At 38.6% G+C, this 20,310-nt stretch overlaps 1 protein-coding gene across 6 annotated transcripts in view; it reads left to right on the forward strand.

Annotated features, from left to right (window-relative positions):
- Positions 1-20,310, forward strand: part of MAST2 (microtubule associated serine/threonine kinase 2) — a 197,758-nt gene that overhangs the window by 141,574 nt on the left and 35,874 nt on the right. For all 6 annotated transcript variants that reach the window (XM_054834056.1, XM_054834051.1, XM_054834052.1 and 3 more), the window contains 4 exons: positions 2,053-2,207; positions 10,538-10,613; positions 11,920-12,129; positions 18,212-18,313. In XM_054834056.1, the coding sequence (XP_054690031.1) occupies positions 2,053-2,207; positions 10,538-10,613; positions 11,920-12,129; positions 18,212-18,313 (543 nt within the window). The remainder of the gene's footprint in view (positions 1-2,052; positions 2,208-10,537; positions 10,614-11,919; positions 12,130-18,211; positions 18,314-20,310) is intronic.

Here is a 20,310-nt window from a genome sequence, read left to right on the forward strand (position 1 = left end):
TACTTCCTGCTCTATTGCAGGATTCGACTTACTCATCATGAACAGGATGTCAACTGACATGTACCTCTTCTTTGAAAAGCGTTGCTGTGTTTTCATAGGCAAGCACTTCTTCCCACTCCTTGCATTGTGAGAGACACAAAGACAGACATCAAAGAAAGCTCTGAAAGTCAAACAGGGCTTGCATAATTCTGTACTACAGGGAGAGAATCTTTCCTGTATTTGGCATAAGCAGTGTGCACAGCAGAATACCTGTGGGCGAAGGGGCTATCAAATACCCAGACTCTCTGTCTTGGCTTCACTGTGGATTTAGACCAATGTATGCTGATAGATCCTCTGGATAATCATCACTGTGTGGACACAGTGCTGGAGACAACTTCCCAACATGATCCCTGCACCTAGGTCTGCCTGAAGGAAAACATTGGAAGTGGTGGCATCCAGTTCCAGCCACACCTGGGGAGTTCGTGCATGTCCCAGGGCTTTCAAGGGGGTTCTTTTCTGTAAATACCTCTGTGCAGTGCAGAGGAAGTGGATCTGGGGTCTGGTGCCATTTATATTTTTCTCAAAGAATATGATCTTTAGGTATATAAGTTCTCATATTCAGATCTCCATCTCAGTCTTGTCTAGAATTCTCTAGATAAGACCATACTAGGATCTGCAACAATCTGCTTAGTTTTAATTCAGTTCAAGTGTAGCACTTACCTTCTTGACAAATTTGGACGTAGCTGGTTTAGGTGATTTCAGACTCTTTGCTATCAACATTACAAACCTGCGGGACTTAGTGAAAACCTTGCCAACATTTGGCTTTCGTTGCTTGGCCATACTCCTTAGCTTTCTTTTCCAAAAAACATCAACAGCGAATAAGTCTAGAAGAGCATGCTAGGTGAGTTAAAGCTTTGGTCGTACATGTCATATCATGTATAATTCCCTCCTACCCATACTTCTGGTACTAGGATGCAGTGCTTTCCAGTATGAGTGAGGGTCATTGTAGCAAAAGGAAAAGTTTTTCCACTGGAACAGTGTACATAATTAATTTCATCAGATCAATAAGTAGCTTTGGAACTTAGATTAGGATGATCTTTTTAATAAGGCCCACTGGTGTTATTCTGTGCTACTCTGGTTATTCAGCACATTTTCCCCCCACTCTTCCTTTTTTAGAGAGGATTTTTATTTTGTTCTTCCATAATGTATTTTCTTACTTTTGTAAAACAGAAAATGGCATGGAAAAATCACAGAAGAAAAAATGAATTCATTAGTTGACCTACTGCTATTTCCCCTGGAAAATCCAACGTTTGATGTTATTAACACTTCCCACAAATAATTGTTTTAATCTCGGGGGTTTTGAGGTTCAAGAATTAAAACAGTTTCATGTCTATCATTATTACAGGACGTGTGTCATATAAATTTGTCAATTTATTTAAAGAATAATAAGCTGTTTAACTCTATAGCAAGAAACTCTGTTAATCTTACAACTCTTCAAAGTCAGCTACTTTAATTTTATCATTGCCTGCTTGGTTAGAGAAGATGCCTGGTGGGTAAAGGAAGGGAGAAATAATATCCTGACCATTTACAATAGCAATTTCCAATGAGACCCAATAATCAGCAAAAACTCTCATGTCTACGCAGCTCCATAGCATTTTGCATGCCAGTGAAACTCCTGAGCTAAGAGAGCATGAGGGAAAAGGAAAGAAAGTTGCTCACCACTCCAGGAACCTCTTTTTGTCCTTTCCAGAGTAGCACTGGTACTCACGTACCTTGCTTTCTATCTCCTGATAGTAAATTACCTGCATGATCAGATGTGGTGGTTGCAGAATCGGATGCAATGGTTCCCTAGCCTTTTCCCAAAGTTTGCCTGATCTCACCAGCTCTATCCTTGTACATAAGGGTTGGCTTAGCCTAATGAGAACAATAAAAAGAGGCACCTGGTCTGATAAGTAGCTTTCTTTTCCGCTGGAGTATGCAGTGTCTGGCAGAATCCGTTCCTCTTCCATTCATTAGCTGACCCCTATGCATGCGTTTAGTGCATTTCTTTTCTGTATTTTTTTCTGTACTCAGTCATCATGCTCATCTCAGGAGAAGCTGCACCAGCTGCCCTTTCAGCCTACGGCAGATGAACTTCATTTCCTGACAAAGCATTTCAGTACTGAGAGCATCACAGATGAGGAAGGGCGCCATTCTCCAGCCTTGAGGCCTCGATCGCGCAGTCTCAGGTGAGCTTCAGGTTGTTTGTTGGATTTTTAAGATGTTGGACACATGTATTGCATTTCTGTGTGTGCTTTCAGATCTAAGAATGGTTGTTTTGTTACATTTTTTGAAATTATTTTAATCAACATTTAACCCACCTCACATAATCAGAAGGGATATTTATTTTTTTTTCCCCACATTTGGCACTGAGGTTTTGGATTGCAAGATGGTTAGCATAGTCTGCTTTTGTATCTTCACAATACCTCTATGCAAACATGATCCACAAGCGTCTCGGACTAAATCTATAGGATGTAGATTTCCTTTAGTGAAGTTTCTTCTCAGAATTTTGCTGCATTAATATAAGGAAGTGGTTACAGTCACTATTAATAACTTTTCCAGCAGTGCTTCTGAAGGGGTATGAAAACTAGAGTAGATGAAGTCAAAACCTTAAATGGAATTGCACCCAAGAGTGATTTTGTAGTAGTGCTGAAAACATTTCACCTGCATTAGCAGTTGGATATTTTTTACTGTTCCTTCAGAGATCTGGTTGTTCAAAGACAGCTATCCAGGGGTTATTTCCTTATGCAGTTGATTTTTCCAACCAGAAGCAACTAGAACTTCATCTTTCACAGAATTACAGAATGACTGAGGTTGGAAAGGACCTCTGGAGGTCATCTTGTCCAAGCCCCTGTTCCAGCAGATTGCCCAGGGCCAAGTCCAGATCGGTTTTGAATATCTCCAACGACAGAGATTCTCTGGGCAATCTTTCTTGCAGGTCTCTAACAATTATGTGGAGTAAATCCACAAACATTTTGTGTCATGGCAAAAGCCTTAAGTTTTGCTGTGCATTTAGTTCTGGACCAGGTGAATGAAAGTCTAGAGATGTGTACCTCTAGACACAGCATCTTCTGAAAGAAAAAGGATTTATGCAAGCAGGGGACAAGGAGGTGAAGTCTCCCTTCTGCTTCTCATCTGAGGGTGTCAGAGGTGGATATCAACTTTAAATTAATGGGCAAGATTCAGAAACTTTGCCAGCTGGACATACTGAATCAGTGTGCCCAGCTCAGGACTTAGGCTGGGGTTTGTAATAGAGGGAACTGAAACAGACCAAGATTTAAAAAAAAAAAAAAAAAAAAAAAATCCCCATGGTGAGTATCGTGTCATGGCAGAGCTGACTTTGCATGATTATTTATAATTATTTGTATGTTCTAAACTTCAGTGCAGGCTGCATGGTAATTGCATATGGATCTACTAAGTGTAGTTACACAGTAATCTACAAGAGCAGGTAAGTACTATGGGTAGTACCACACTTAGCCTGTGATCTCCGTCAATTGCCATGTAGTAAAAGAGTAGTTATGTGATTTGTACTAAGTCTCTTTGAACAATAGTCCTACTTCAGTCCTCTTGCTGTCACTCTTAACGCTGTCGCTGAGTAGTATAACTGTAGTGGCGCTAATTCCTTATAGATAAGACAGCTACTGTACGTAGACAACACATCACTAAAGTAATTATTGTTCTTTCTAACACAGATATATTACTCTTGGCATAATGAAGTAAAAGACACTCTTGCTAATGCAGGAATGATATAAACAATCAAATGAAGAGCACAGTTTTATTTTTTTCCTTGTTAATATGGATTATCAACTTGCTGAGAATTTTACCTCTGTGAGCCAATTTAAAAGCAGAGTTATATAGTAGGTTTATAATTTGTGATGAGACTAAATTAATTCAGTGTGACATATACCTGTATAATTAATTTCTTCCTCTCTTGAATGCTTCCTCTAGCTCTCACTGGCTTTCAGTGTGGTAATGGCCAGCCTTATTGGTATTCCAAAGCTTAGAATGAAGTAATTTAATTTTTTAAAGTTAAACCATGCCTGATTTCTTTTTTATTTTGCTTGTTGTTAGTATTGTGATACTGTGAGACTCTAAAGCACACTTGCCACTACCAAGCGTTCATGCTGGCCCTTGCACCTCAAAGGAAAATTGATATGTCAGTCCCACCAATTGGAGCAATGTTTGCAGGAGTAAATACCCTCTTTGACAGAGGGTAGCGCGTCCTTGTAAACAAACAAGTACTGAAATATGTGAAGAAATATTCACTGCACAGCTTGCTTATTTATTTGCCCACACGACAGAGTTAGCTCACTTGGTGAGAGGATATTTTTACTTACTTGAAAAATAAAAAAAAATAAAACCTGAGCAGTTAATGTGTTGAAAATTAAGCAGGAATTTCCTAAAAATGCAATATTTTCATAAGCATTTAATGGTCTTGTTTGATCAGCTTTAATGAAAAGCAGATGAACAAAATACATCACATGTTTTCCTTAACTGGTGACCACAACTTTGTAATTTAAAAGGTGGTCTGATATTTATGACTTATTGTTAACATGTATTCATCTTTCATCTCTTGTGACTGCAGCCTTACATCTCTTTTTATGAGAGAGGAACTAGTATTTTGAGATGTCACTGTCAAATGCTGGGGCCGTTGTTTTAGAGGGTCTCTGTATCCCAGGATTTTTTAGAAGTATCAGATGATCCTTTTATGCTTGTAGATAGAGGAAAGTATTGCCTAGATGTAAATTTTGGGAAAATCTACTTTGACTAGACATTTACCATTTCCTTGTATCTAATTTGCAAATATTCTGTTCATGCAGAGCAGTCTTAATGATCAAACTGGATGAAAAAATTAACAAAACGTACAGTTGTGGAGGGTGACGTTGGCTGATGTACACAGATAGGTTGGTAGTGTTCTGCCAGTGTGGCTTGAAGATACTCAACTACTCATGCCTTATTTGAAAGTCCCTGAATTTCTACACCAAAGAAATGGCACTAGTTCTTTCCCAGCTGCTTTCCTGTGCAGGGGGAAGGAGGTAGCCTGAGACCAATGCTGGAATCCAAAAGTGTGATGTGCTTATAAAGCTGGTTGCTAAAGCCAGGAGACTGTTCTCTCATCCATCTCCAGTAGGTCCAGTACTCACATGCTAAATGAAAGAACATACTTCCATGTCACCCACCTGTTTTGGGGCTTACAGCATGTCTGCAGTAGAAAAGAATATTTCTTTATTATCTGCAGAAGTATTTCCTAAATATCATCTCTCAACTGTTCTCTTTTTTGGGTAATGCAACCTTCAAGTTATTGACCAACAGAGAGATGCCCAGGTTACATTCATTTTGTTTAGAACAATCCTGAGCTTTACCCGAGGAAAATCTTTTTTCCCAGGAGTAAAATGCAGGGAGAGTGTGAATTTTTCCACTAAACTTGGCATCGTTACTCTTTTTAAGTTAGAGAGATGCTGCCCTCCATCTTTTCCCAGTTCTCTTTACTTGTCATCCTTTAGCAGTTGCTAACACGTGGGAATGTGTGGAGAATGTCAGAGATAAAAGTAGAGTTAACTAATAACGACTTCTTCAGGAGCTGCCTTTGTGCAGTCACTCAGCCCACCAATCTGCCCATTTTTCTTGATCTCTCTTCATATTTCAGGATAATGTTGTCTAAGGAAAAAGGGTTGAAGACTGCAGCAGTGAATTTTTATATAGTTGAAGTAGATGAGATCATCCTTAATCAAATATGCTCCTTCATCTCTTTACTGGGTAGTGCTTTTTAAATGCAATCCTCTAACCTGACTTTTGACATGCTAGATCCTGCCATTAAGGACTCCTAGAAAATGCCAGTTGCCAAAAATGGTTTCTGACAATAAAATACCCAAGATGGGAAGAAAGACTAGGTGTTGTGAAACCGCACCGGTGGCCCACATAGTCCATTTTTATCTTAAAAATTGATCCCGCAGGTTATGGAGCTCTCTCATCTCACTGCACTTAAGCGTCAGCTTTAACCACTTGAGTAATCTTGGTGGTTTCATCGCTTCACGCTGCTGCTTTCAGAAAGTGCCGTCCGCCCCAAGCTGCGGAGGGGCAGGCTGTGTTCCCTGCAGAGCGGGGATTCACACAGCCACGGATTTGTCAGAGAAGGATAATAATTTTATATTCTGAAGCATAAGGCATCTATTTCTTTTGAAAATACATTCTAACTACGTTACAGATAATGTTGGTCTTTTTGGTTTGTCTCTCAAGACAGTGAGTTCTGTGAACTTGATTCAAAAAAAGTTCTTCAGAGTGATTGGTTTTAAATTTACTAACTTTTGCTTTCACTCACCATCTTTATTGTTTTCTAATATGAGGAAAACTGGGTATTCTTATTTGCGCACTGTACTGCTCATTACTTTAACTTTCTAGTGCTTTCTGTCTAAAGCAGTCTCAGTCTTTGTTGGCATGCATAAAGTATTGGAAAGAGCTAGTAGCAGCCCTGGTATGGGTCTGTAGAAAAAAACTCATTAGTCCTTACTTTCAAAGAGATTTCAATTGAAATGTATTCTCTTTCCTTTAATGTTATCTCATATATATACATATATATTATAATTATTGTTTATTAACTTATTATTTATACATATAAAAAACACCTTATGTTCATAAAACTGTCATTCCTAGTATAATGAAGTGATACAAAACCAATCACAAATACTATTTGTCTGCAGACTAAATGTAGCTGAAGCTCAGTCTTTGTAAAAATGAATTTAAAAAATCAAAAGGTATGTAAACAAACTCAGAAATTACTTTTCAAAGCGCTCAGTGAGAAAGACTCGTTACTGTTCTGTTTCGCTGCTTGCCTGTTCTATAAGAAGAAGAATTTCTGCTTTGCCTCAGATTCCCTCTTTTCTAGCAGCACTAGAATAACTGCCTGGTGTGGACTTTGTGCTGTTTGTTATGATTATACAGGAAGAAGGATCCTTGAATAAATCCTGAAGAATAATCTAAAGTTACACATTTATTTTTCTACATTTTTTCCTTCATGGTATAGATTGTTGTAATTCTATGGGAAACTGTATTTCACTATGATTCTGCATGTTGCATAAATTCAGACTGTGGCAGATGGATTCTGATGGTAACGTGCTGTACATACGTCCTGATTAAACCTTTATGTACAGGGTAAAAGCAGAGGGGAGCACAGTGCTTTTAACTTCTCTGCTTTTTTCCTAATCATAGAATGGTTTGGGTTGGAAGGGACCTTAAAGATGATCTAGTTCCAACCCCCCTGCCATGGGCAGGAACACCCTCCACTAGACCAGGTTGCCCAAAGCCCCATCCAGCCTGGCCTTGAACACTTCCAGGGATCCAGGGGCAGCCACAGCTTCTCTGGGCAACCTGTGCCAGTGTCTCACCACCCTCATCGTAAAAAATTTCTTAAACAATTTTTTCCTTATATCTAAATACAGCTGTCACAGTGAAGGAAAAATTAGGTATTCATAAACATCTCAATTTTATTTAGTCACAGTTAGACTAGATTTTGTTAAGATTTAAGTTATTACTATAAATGCTACTCCTTGAAATAGCTGTCTATAAGCTATTTTCACTTTCTAGCATCAGATAAAGACACATGAGTTTTGGCAAGTTGAAGGCTAGAAACCTTAGCGGGAGATAGATGTCACTGAAAGTCTACCACCACATCATTTCATAAAGTGGAGGGAGGATGAAGAAGCGGAAAAGCATAGTTTTTCATTCTGTTGTTAAGCTTAAGGGGACAGATATTATTCTTCTAATGTCTGCTCTGCTGAAATGAAAAACACACTGCCAATAATAATTTCTTTGACCTACCTACCTACACCAAGAAAAGAGAAGCAGCCTGCTTTTTGTCTTAGAATGTTATGCACGTGCAAAGTATGTGCCCTCTGTTTTACGGAAAATAATCTGTTCCTTTGTGAGGCTTGAAATGTTAGACTGGCTTAGTTCTGTATGTGAAAATTTTGGTGCTAGATAGATGTGTGAAGCTTTTGCATTTGAAAAGCTGTCACACCAATAAAATCTATTAAACTCCTTTTTTCTTTTTTTTCTAAATATCCTTAAGTTCTCCCTTGGTGGCATTTGGTTATCTACCCGGTCCTGCTTTATTTTTCACCTGGTTTTGTCTCCAAGGTGCTGTAACATAACCAGCAGCACCTGGCAGCTACCCTGTGGTTAGTTAGGCAGTTATCCATCTAATTATTTCTGTAGTTTCCTGGGCTGAGGATCAACATTAAAAAATTATGGTGCAGTATATTATGTTGCAGTCTTGCTATAGTCAGCTAGACATTTAATTTGACCTGTTATATTGGGCAAATTTTATTTAGAATGATAATTTGAACCTTGATCCCAGGTTTTATCTGGAGTTGTTTGGATGCTCTGTCATTTAAGTGGTAAAAAGTGGCATTAATCAGCTTCCAAAGATGAGAGATAAAACTACTAATGCCTGAGGAAGCTAAGGGATTATTCTAAGGGTTTACTTTCTTGCCAATCAGTAGACTCTTCTGCAAAGAAATTACTTTGTTTTAGAATCGTAAAAAACAAGAGCAAACCCAATAAACTCCTGTATCATTGTGGCTCTCCTTAAGGAAACACTGCATCTGCTGCAGCGCAGCTCAAGTAGCGTGATTTCTGCATAGCTCTTAATTTCCTGTGTCCCTGTGAATAAAGTGCCTTGAAAGGAAAATCAAACCCCCTCGTGTTCTATTATGGCCCTAAGACAGCAAATCCTTAAGCGTGCACAAATTTTGTAGGACTACTTTAGTGTTAGAATGAAGGATGTATGTACATCCGTATTTCTGTAGTTAGTATCAAAGTGCTTATATATCCTTGTAATTTATACCTCACTTAAATCACACAGAGAAATAATACATCATAGAAAAATTCATTCTTCAATAACTTTGTTCACCAAGTTCTTCAGCTCCATAGGAACCGCCAGTAAACAAGTGTCATATGTTTGTGTCAGATTGTTTGGGTCTTAGAGAAAAAAAGATAAAGATAGCAGGCTAGATGTGTGGGGAAATTTGCTTCTAAGCCTGGAATTTAAATGTTCTTACACTTCTTTTTATTATGTTATGCATTACATATGAACATAAATGTAAGTTTCTTTTTTAAGAAAATTTCCCTTGATTAAAAATGGGTTTCTACCAAGCTAAGGGATGTATTTTCTTCAAAAAAAGTTGATGAAAATGTGTTTTTACTTGGTATGCAAAACATCCAAATCAGTTTTTCTCCTTTAATGTAAGGATTCAGTGAGACATTTAATCTGAAGTGCATTTTCCCAAGCTGAGGGATAAACCTTAATAAAAACAAGACACAATGTAATTCATGGAATTCCAGTGCCGGGCATGAAAAGAGATTGGTATTGCTAGATTCCATGAGACAAATTTTCTTTGAATTGTAAATATATGTTCCCAAAAGAATGTTTTTTCCTTAAAATAGGTTAGCAGCAAGGTAGTAACTGTGATGCATTCCAAGTTTAAAATGTATTTATTCCATTTAGAGAGATTCATTTAATCCTTCACAAGAAAGTTTAAAAATGTTTGAACTCACTCAAGATAAAATTGTGGGTTTTGACATAAAGAAAATATTTTTAGCAATATGTAGTACTCTAAAAATCATAAAGACAATGATCATGTAAGATGCCAAATAATTGAAGCCCTTGCTTGTCTTGAACATCAAAACAAGGTAACCAGAGAAATGAGATGCTGTAGGCGATCCTGTAGCTAGCGATTATTCGCATTACCTCACTCCAACTGTCCTCAGTGGCAGAATGAGTCAGAGCATTGCATACCATCAGATGTGATGAAATGAGATGCAACTCTTCTTTAAAAAAAAATACCCAAACACTAATATAAATGCAGTTTGTCATGATTTAGTGTCCTGTTTTTTGGTGTGCCTTGAAGTTGTTTGCTAACCTATGCATACATGCACATGCATCCGTAGTGTTACATGCCTCAAGGGAGTGCAGTTTTCATAAAAGTATTCTGTTCCTATTGCTTGTGGTATTTATATATAAGATTTAGCCAAATAACACTGCTTATGCATCCCTCCCGTAGCATAGTATGCTTCAGACAAAGGAAAGCAAGTCATCTCAAGTTCCTTGTTTCATTTATTCTGCTCTATCCCAGCACTAGAGGCTCCAGAGATAACAGTGATTTCTTCCTGGGCAGGGCTGCTACCTCTGCCATGGAGGGCAGTAAGAGAGCAAGAGGAATTACAGACGTACCTGCAACAAATGCACGGGGTTTTTACGTGCTTGTACGTTAGGGCTTGGATTCACTGAAAATAGGTGGGTTTCTGCCTGAGTTCATGTGAAGACAGGAATGTTTTCAGATGACTGCAGACTGCCATTGCTTGCCAGGATTTTCTCTGAAGTTAAGCATCTGCCCATTTCCGAAGTGAAGGCAGAGCTTTGGAAGGGCTGCAGTCAGCGTGGCAGCATTATGACCAGCACTGGATTTTGGCGGGTTTTGCTGTGATATCTGTAAATGATAACGTACTTTCTTTTCTCCTCTAGCCCGGGTCGCTCCCCAATTTCCTTTGACAGTGAAATAATAATGATGAATCATGTGTACAAAGAAAGGTTTCCAAAGGTAAGGAATCACTTTTTGAATAATACATACAATGACCAAGCTCAGAATTCGTTTTAGTGCTCATTGGAGAAGGAGCCCGGCTCTTACCTCTGATTTCCAAGCAGTGCAGTTTGCTGAGAGTTTGAAGCTGCATTCTCTGCTTTGCATGTCAATCCTGCAGTAGAAGAAATAGAAAAGCTTTGTGTATTTGTGTATGTACATCATATTTGCTAAATTTCTCACGTCTCTTACTGGCAAGACAAATGCTCGCAGGAAGGAGGAGCAGCTGAGCTGCTCTGGCTGCGCAGTCCACTTATGTTGTTTATGAGGACAGTGTCTCCATATATTTTTAACTAATCCTTGTCTTTTTTCTTTAAGTTCTGAATCAGATCAAGGCTAGAAGAGGGATGTTTTGCTTTGTTTCATATATACTTTAAAAAGCTATTCTAAAGAGTAATTTCAAACTATGTTGAATAACATTCTCTCATCATTCCTTGTATAACTACATTAAATTTGCTTTATACTGATCCAAACTTCTTTGCTTTTGGTAGGCTTTCCATTTACATATTGGAAATGCAAAGTTTTCTTTTAAAGTCATTCCAAATTATACTGGAGGTTTTGGCAAAAACTAAGTTTGCCACTGGGGCTTTTGGTACCAGAGAAGCAATGAAGATGGACTTGGATTTTTAGAAAAGTCAGTCTGAATTCAGTCACACTGAAATCTGCTCAAGTGATTTGCCATAAAAATAAGCATGGTTTGTTTTTTTTAATAAACCTGAATATTGAAATCCGTGGAATTAAGCTTTGAAAGTTAACATCTCATTGAAATGAGTGTAAAAGATTGTGTATCCTGGAGCTGTTGATATGGCCAATCCTTCCTGTTCCACCAACAGCAAAAATAGATGCTTCTCTGGTGACGGGATATCAGTGCTTATAGTGATAGAAATGCCATGTGTCTATTGCTTGGGGCAATCATTTTCAGGTTCCATGGTCTTGCCTAAAAGTTCTGAAAACTGCCTCGTATCTTACATCCTTACTCTGGAGACCCAGGAAGGGATACAGCCTCAGGACCAGGATATGTTTATGGTCATTTGCATTTTGAGAAAGTGTGTTCCGATTAATTTTTGTTGTTTGCTCACGTGAACATAACTTTTGCCTATGGTATGCTATTTTTATTCTCAGCAAAAATGCTATTGTATTTTGGAACATTTTTAAGTCACGTGCATTTTGGAATTAAGAATATGTTACTTTAGCACCCTACTTGTTTTTGTTTAAGTTCTGGGATAGTAAAATTTAAGAATAATCTCCATTTATTCTGTACTCTTAGGCCACGGCACAGATGGAAGAACGGCTGGCTGAGTTTATTGCCTCTAATGCTCCAGAGAACGTGCTGCAATTAGCAGATGGGGTTCTAAGTTTCATCCATCATCAAGTTATTGAACTGGCCAGAGATTGCCTAGATAAATCACGTGAAGGTCTTATTACTTCTCGGTACTTTTATGAGCTGCAGGAAAACTTGGAGAAACTTCTCCAGGATGTAAGTGCTGTCTGGAAAGTAGAATGTATTATTTTGATTGAAACTTTAAACAATAAGCCAGAGCTTTGATTTTAGGAGAGACAATGTGGATTCGAGGGGAAGGGCAGCAGGTGGGGGGTGTCAGGAGATCTGAGTCATTTCAGTCTGCTGTTGATCTACCACAGACAGATTTGAGCAAAGCACTTCACCTGTGTACTTCGTTTTGTACAAAAGTTAAATCTGCATATGAGTAAGTCTTTACCATTTATGAAAATTGGGTTCATCCAGATGAAGGAAATTACTGAACTTTTCTTTCATGTACTTCAAGACTCTGAATGACTTATTAATTACAATAGTGCCTTCAAGGAGTGAAAACACCATAGTTTGTAATGTTGCTATAAATTTTTCATAAAAAAATTTCTTGAGCTGAACTTCATCCAGTTGTGGGGTTTTTAGTACTTCAGTGTGTTTTGTGGTGTTCAAAGCATATGAAAATACACAAGGGGGCACAATTTTAATGCGTGCTCCGTATGCTTCAGCTACTCATTAAAAATTGCTCTTTTCCTTTAAAATAAAAATAATATTAAATTCAGAAAATCTCTTAGAATTTATGCTATAGCTGTTGTGAAGAGTCGGTGCAATTACCAGTTGCTGGGTCCAGACCTCCGCTTGGGAATGTCTTCCTAAGCTTTGATTTAAGGAGATAGCAAGCTGAAAAAAACCAGGATTTATAAAGATCGTAGTCTCAGATAACAAATATCACAGAGACATCTAGAAACAGAACACCTGAAATAATTTATTTTCTGTGATGATTTTTAATCTATTTGGTGAAGATGTGTTTATATGTCATTGATCATTTTGCCAACCCACTGGCATGAATTGCACTAGGTTGTGCCCCTTTGCCACTCTTTCCAGACATTAGAAAATGGGAGATGAATAAAAATACTATATTAATATACAATTATTGTATTAAAAAGCTTTGTGAAAACTGCAGAGTCTTCCTTTGTATCACCTAAAATCTTTGGCTACCCTGTTTATATGACTGTGGCTGTAATTTCCCTGATATTTGTGATACATGGGAAAAAAATGACTCATGTTTGGTTTTGTGGTGTTCTGCCTGGATGGGGAATATAATTTTGACCGATCAAGAGAGACAGAGAATATCTTTCGAGGGCCTATATGGTTGTCTGCCTATGGGATATCAGTAACCGCTGTGGAGGCATTTAACAGTAAAAAATGTGTTTCCTGGGAAAAGTGATGTTCTTTGGACGCTATGCAAGAGTTTGACCATTGATGCCACCACCCAGGGCTGGAAAAACTGCATCTAGTCAAATAAATTGTTCAGTATTTATAATCTTTAAAAAAGAGGAAAATGTTTCCGGAGTTTGAAAGTGGCAGCGTAGCTTTCCTGGGCAGGATCAGCATCGCCCAGGTGTTAGTGCTGGGGCCAGCGATGGCACGTGAGACGGAGGGAATTCCTGCGCCAGATGGGCACATGCCACTGGGTCCACCTTGTATCTCTGGAGTCTGGAAGCAGGGTATTTGCACGTGTCAGCTATGACAGAGGGGATCAACTCTCTTTGGGTGATGGGTTGGAAATTGAAAAGATTTTACTAAAAGTGGATGTATATACTCAGGAAAATAGCTGACGTTTCAAGGGGTGCAAGGGGACCTCAGTGTGTTTTACTGCTTCTGGTAGCAGATACTCAGAGCTTGAAATTGTCCCGCTCCCAGACTTCCCCCCTCTGGATGTGGACAATGATTTCTCGTGCCATAAGGAATTGGGTCTGGCCGCCTTCAGGCCTGTTGTGTGGCCTGAAGAGGTTAACCAGGATCTTGGAGGAGGCATGGGTCAGATAAATCTTTTTCCTTTCCTTTCCCCTCCCTCAGAACAAATCCTCAAAACACACTTGTTGAATGTCCTTTCCCCCTTGATCCTCATGCATTACACTGCTGCTCCTAAGCACAGGGAAAGATGACCTTGAACTGTTATTAGAGAAGATACAGTGGTCATCTCTGGGTTTGTTCAGGGCTTTCTTTGACCTCTTCCTCCTTAACATCCTCGCAGAGCAGGGGTGAGGGAAAGGTCAGCTCCTAAGTTTAATTGATTTACTTCAGGAAGTAAGGTGGGCTAGAGACGATTAAAGGGAAAACCTAGAGAGACAAGGCAGGCAGAACAGGCTGGGAAGGAAGAGCGCAAAGAAATTCAAGACAGCAGAGGAATGCCAAAGACTTCATTCCGCATATTTCTCTTTTTTTTTTCCTTTCTTTTCTTCTTTTTTTTCTTTCTCTTTTTTTTTTCTTTTTTTTCTGTCCTATCATGGTTCCTTGGTCTTTCTTTTATATTTTAATATTTAAAAGGTACTTGTTTTCCTCTGTGTGCCAGTCTGTGCTTTGCCCTTCAGACTGCATTCTAGAAGGAAATAATTGGGACACTTCAGTCTAAATATATAGAAATTGGTGATAATATTTCTTTTGGAGGACTCACCTGAAACACAAAAAGTTTGGAGTCAAGTTTAGATTATTCCAAATTTGAGGGCAGGGTCTTTACCTTTGCTTAGCTTGTAAGGTACCATGCAGAGTTACACACTGTATAAATAATACCAACTGGAAGGTCATCAAAAAAGCTCTTCCACTTGGGAAGTTGTATGTTCTATGCAGTAGGATATATAGTTTTATCGTGTATTTTTATAGCATATCGAAAGATTGAGAAGATGATTTATTGGTGAATAAGGAGATCAGCAAGTGGCAGGAAAATCCATAGATTTTCACACAGTTTTACTGTGAAAGAATGGATTCTCTTGAAATTCTTTTTTAATGTGTTGATTCTGACATGTGGTAACAAACTAAACTCTCACAGTATTTCAAACCATAGAAAGAAAATTCAATTTAATATGTTGCAGTTTGAGTCTACTTTATATTGTAAAAATGTGTCTATAAAACAGAGTAATTGAGTATGTAAATAATGAGCTGTTTAAATATACCAAACCAGAAAGCTTTTAAAAGTTTTTAGATCCTGGATTTTGTAATAGAATGCCAGCAAATCTCATTAGTTATGGCAAATGAGATCTTTCCCCTTGTTTGGAGCATGAAATAATGTGTTTTAGCCAGAAAAACCTATTGCTTATTGCATCATTGAAATTATCCTGAAGTAAAAATGAATTTAAGAGATTTTCTTTATTTTGAAAAAAATGAACTTGAATGTTACACTTCACACTTAGAGTAAAAACATTGAAAAATGAGATAAAGCACCTATAAAAAAGAATAGATGACATTTAGTTCTTTATCTGTTACCATGGGTTAGGCTTAGAGGATGGCATAGGACCTTGGGTTACTGGGGAAAAAAAGGGTTATAGTCAGTTATTACTTGGCTGAATTGACAAGGTAAAACTAGCCAAAAGAAGTTTAATGGCTTTTGTGTAGGTGTAGGCAATTGGTGAGGAAGGTGAAGGATTACAGGTGTTTCTATGCCTGGAACAAAAGAAACAGGGGAGGGTATTAGTGTTGTACTGCGGTGACTGATGCTGCGCACTGGCAAACGGATATTCTGATTGGGACTGCTTTCTTAATACAAGCCTGAGCGTAAATTTATTGGCTCTTGGCACCGTAGGTCTATTGTTTTGGTTTCCATCAGTATATTAGCTCAATTACAACGTTGTGACTTGCATATCCCAGTTATTGGTCCTGCCGAACCCCAGGGGAGGACAGTGATTTTAATTTCATGCCCCAGTAGCTACAGTTAGTGACGGATGGGTCTTTCAGATAAGGGAATCGGTTTGTAAATTACCCGGTGCTGCCTCCTGTCCACGTGTCACTGGCAATGTGTGTAGGAATGGCATCAGCCTCTACCCACAGCCCCCATAGCTTCTCCCACCTCCCCTTGGGAGGCGGAGGGGGGGAAACCCTGAAATGCCCCCAGCAACCTTCAGACAAGCGTGTCGTCATTGGGAACTGCTAATTAGATGGCACGCCTCGTACCAAGGCACATGGAAGCGGCAGGCAGTGCTTGGCTATATAACGCTCTGCTCTCCAGATAGTGTCCGTGGGACAGATTATAAACAGACGTCTGTAGGGATGTCCGGGCTGTCCTGCGCGAGAAGGAAACAAGAAGAGGCAGTTTTGCTGAGGATCTTGGAAGAGCAGCACTGTGCAGAGATGATGGCTGAGTGGCTGTTACAAGTTGTGTTTGATTTTTGTAATTTTTTTTTTTTTTTTACTTTTGCTTTTCTCTGTCATTTGGCAGTCATGGTCTAGCTTTTCATTTTCAAAACAGATACCTGATTTAAATCAGTTACATTTTAAAATTATTTTGCCTAAATTGTCTTAGATGAGAAAAGGAGAAAATAGAAAGACTTGATTTAAAAGAATAAGTTTGTTTCCAGAATATAAATGGATGCAAAAAGATGAATTATTATTATTTTTTGCATAATATAACTTATGGGGGGAGGAGGACTTTCCAATTGCACGGCTCATATTTCAAATAATACTAAATTGTTGATGTTTTATTTATTCATTTCAACACAGCTAACCCCTGGTGATCTGGAATGGCTTTTCAAATATGAAAGCATTAATTTCTTTCTAGAATTCATATTTTAACTCATAAGTTTGGGTAATGCGTTGGGGGAAACAGAGTGAATACTAATCATTTTCATTTTGCTTATTTTCTATTTTATATTTAGAAAATACCTTTTAGTTAGAAAAAAATTGCAACTTATTTCAATGCTTTCAAAATAATCTTCTTTCTAAGGCTGTATAGCCAGGAAGCATCTGGTGTTGTTTTTAGATAATGAACTAGCAGGTACATCTTTTTCTTCAAGGTTTAACTTCTAGCTCTAGCTTATCAGTGCTGACATAGACAATTAACATTTCTAATTCTGACCTGTGTCAAAATGAAAAATAATGAAGTTTTAAATTTTTTTTTGGTAAAAAAATACCAGGGATATATTATTTTAACATACTGCCTGCACGTTTCTAGCTCTGAATTTCTGCTTTTCTGTGTTTTTATTGTTCTTTTTAGGTGATCACCAGTGTGATTTGACTTCCCAATCATATATGTCTTTTGCTTAGATGGTGCTAATGAACAATGCTAAATGAACCTTTTAGTTTCTTGTTGCTTGCATCCATGTTGATAAGATATAATTCCTATAAGCAACTGGCTCATTGCCAGCATAAGCTCATTGGTTAAGTTCGGGACGTTGTATTTGTGGCCCTGCTAAGGACTAATTTTTAGACCTTGGGGAAAAAATAGCTATACTTTGTTTCATAATTTTCACATCTCATTGGAACCATCTTTTTATGACCCTGCAATAAAATACTATTTATTTGTTCTTCAGGACTCATAATGTAACCATTGTGTGCTTGAGCAAAAGAAAAGTAATTTGGGGGTGGTTGTTCAAATGTGCCTTTGGTGGTTTTGGGGTTTTTTTTACATTTGTTTTGGTGTGTTCATTGTTATAAAAAGACACCCTGTCACACACACATATACCTTAAAACTAAGCCTTGAATTTATACTCAGAACTGGTAAAGTAAAAGGGGTGGACAAGAATAAATTCTCTGAATTAGGTTTCTGTATGCTCTTTGCCTTGCTTGTGTGCGTGATCTTACATAGCATACGATACAATGCTGTAGTCATTCAGCAGGATTTATAAAAATAAATAAAGAAAAATTAAAGTTTAAGTTTTTCTTGATGATGAACAGAAGTAGTTCAAATTCTAGCTGAAAGTAAAGCCTAGAAATATGTGTAGCTGTTAGTAATTATCTAGATGTCAGTACCATGTGGAAGGTAAAACTGAAAAAATCAGTATTCTTATTTTCATTTTAAAAAATAAAAACATATCGTATCTAATATAATTGATAGGTGATATAATGCAAATAGAGCCTTTGAAATATCTCTTGCATGATAAAAGGAGTCAGTTGTAATGGAAAAGCTATGTGTAACTTGGCATCCTTGAATGAGCCGAGATCATTGCCTGCCCTGACTCAGTCGTGCCTTTGCTGCTGAATTACAGCTACTGAGCTGATGATTGCTCTGCGTTCAGCATCTGACATATAAAAATTAGGAGTTCACTGCTAGGACCATAATGTGATGTTCTGCTCTCCACAGGCCCACGAGCGATCCGAGAGCTCCGAGGTTGCCTTCGTTACCCAACTTGTGAAGAAGCTGATGATTATCATTGCACGACCAGCTCGGCTGCTTGAGTGCCTGGTAAGTTTGGTCCTTGGGAAAGTGCACGTATGATCTAAAGAGTCTGGTGAGTGTTTAAGGAGATAAGGAACACAAAGCCATCAAGAGAAAGCTCTAAATGCTCATAAAAGCATTGATGAAAAATAAATCAATATTTTCAAAAAAGAAGTACAAAGTGTCTTTTGCATTAATATAGAAGTATCTTTCCATTGGAGTGTCAGCTGCAACAGCAGCTAGATTATATTTTATTATAAAGTTTATGGCTGAGGCACCAGATGTAGCTGTTGACATCATTTCATGCTACTTGATGCCACCTGATGTTCCTCCTGTTGTTAGTAGGTACAGTGAAGAGTGTGTAAATGTATGGTGTGTGTACGGTGCTGAGAGCCATGCTAAGAAAGAAATGCCGCTAAGGAAGAAGTTCCCTTCCACGATATAAATGGTGTTTGGGCTCTTGGACTCAAATTCTTACCGTAGACCCAACAATTACAGAGAAACCTGATGTCAGGTTTTCCAGCTGTGACTGCAGAGGGATAGGCCAATGAGAGATCCAAGCAGATTTGGAAGCCTGTAGTTGAAATCCTTTTCAATGTTTTTGGAATATATGGAAAAGCAAGTCTCATTGCTTTTTTTACAACTTACTCTGGCTAATAAGAACATATTCTTTTATTTAACTCTAGGAAATGGTGAAAAGTGTATAGGCCATCCCAATGAAATATACCACCGTGTCCTGAAGTCGTGCAACTCCAAAAAATATTTATGCAGCCTGAATGTGCATTCTCACTGTTACGCCACAGCAAGAGGGTTAGCATAATTCTTGAATATATAGGGAAAGAGGTGTTCAGGCCTCTGGTGTACACAATGTTGTGGTGGCTATTGATTATAGGGGTCAGTTCTGCGACGCTATTTCAAAAGGAAGTTGAAAAATTGGTGAAAGTGTAGGGAAGAGTCACAACAAATTGAGGGCTGGAGAAGGTGTCACAAATCTACAGCGGAAACTTATGAAATAGGATGAAATTCCTTGGTTTGTGTTACACGAGAGGTCGAATCTTACAATGTAATGGTTCTTTCTGGACATAAAAATGACAAAGCAGCTACATCTGATTGAGAGATTAAAGAAGTTGGCTAAATTAGGAATCTGTGGCTGGATATAGATGTACAGTTAATATTTGAAGCACATTGCAGGTAGTGTGCACAGGGGTGACTTTTATCACTGGAATCACTAGAAGATAAATGAGTTTTGCAGAGCTTTCTTTGACAAAGTAGACAAGAGTGGTCTAACCTTGCCAGTGATATCAGCTTTTGAAAATATCTGCTGAGGTACCGGTGAAAACACCAGTAGGGGTGTTGGAGGGTTCCCTTATTCCTCCTCCATGACTATCAGATGGACTGTTTTGCTGTGTACACTATAGCGCAAGGAAGACCATTGTCAGTGATGAATCATAGAATCATAGAATGGTTTGGGTTGGAAGGGACCTCAAAGCCCATCTAGTTCCAACCCCCCTGCCATGGGCAGGGACACCCTCCACTAGACCAGGTTGCCCAAAGCCCCATCCAACCTGGCCTTGAACACTTCCAGGGATCCAGGGGCAGCCACAGCTTCTCTGGGCAACCTGTGCCAGTGTCTCACCACCCTCACAGTAAAGAATTTCCTTCTAACATCTAATCTAAATCGACCCTCTTTTAGCTTAAACCCATTATCCCTTGTCCTGTCACTACACTCCCTGATAAACAGTCCCTCACCATCTTTCCTGTAGGCCCCTTCAGGTACTGGCAGGTCGCAATTAGGTCTCCCTGGAGCCTTCTCTTCTCCAGGCTGAACAATCCCAACTCTCTCAGCCTGTCCTCATAGGAGAGGTGCTCCATCCCTCCGATCAGTTTTGTGGCCTCCTCTGGACTCTCTCCAACAGCTCAATGTCTTTCTTGTACTGGGGCCAGTACATGAAGAAGTAGGTCACACAACTAGAAAGATAGATGCCTATGCTTACTTATTCAAGAAGTATCCACTAGATTGCATT

Source organism: Grus americana, chromosome 8, assembly GCF_028858705.1.
Source record: "Grus americana isolate bGruAme1 chromosome 8, bGruAme1.mat, whole genome shotgun sequence".
NCBI classification, from domain to species: Eukaryota; Metazoa; Chordata; class Aves; order Gruiformes; family Gruidae; genus Grus; species Grus americana.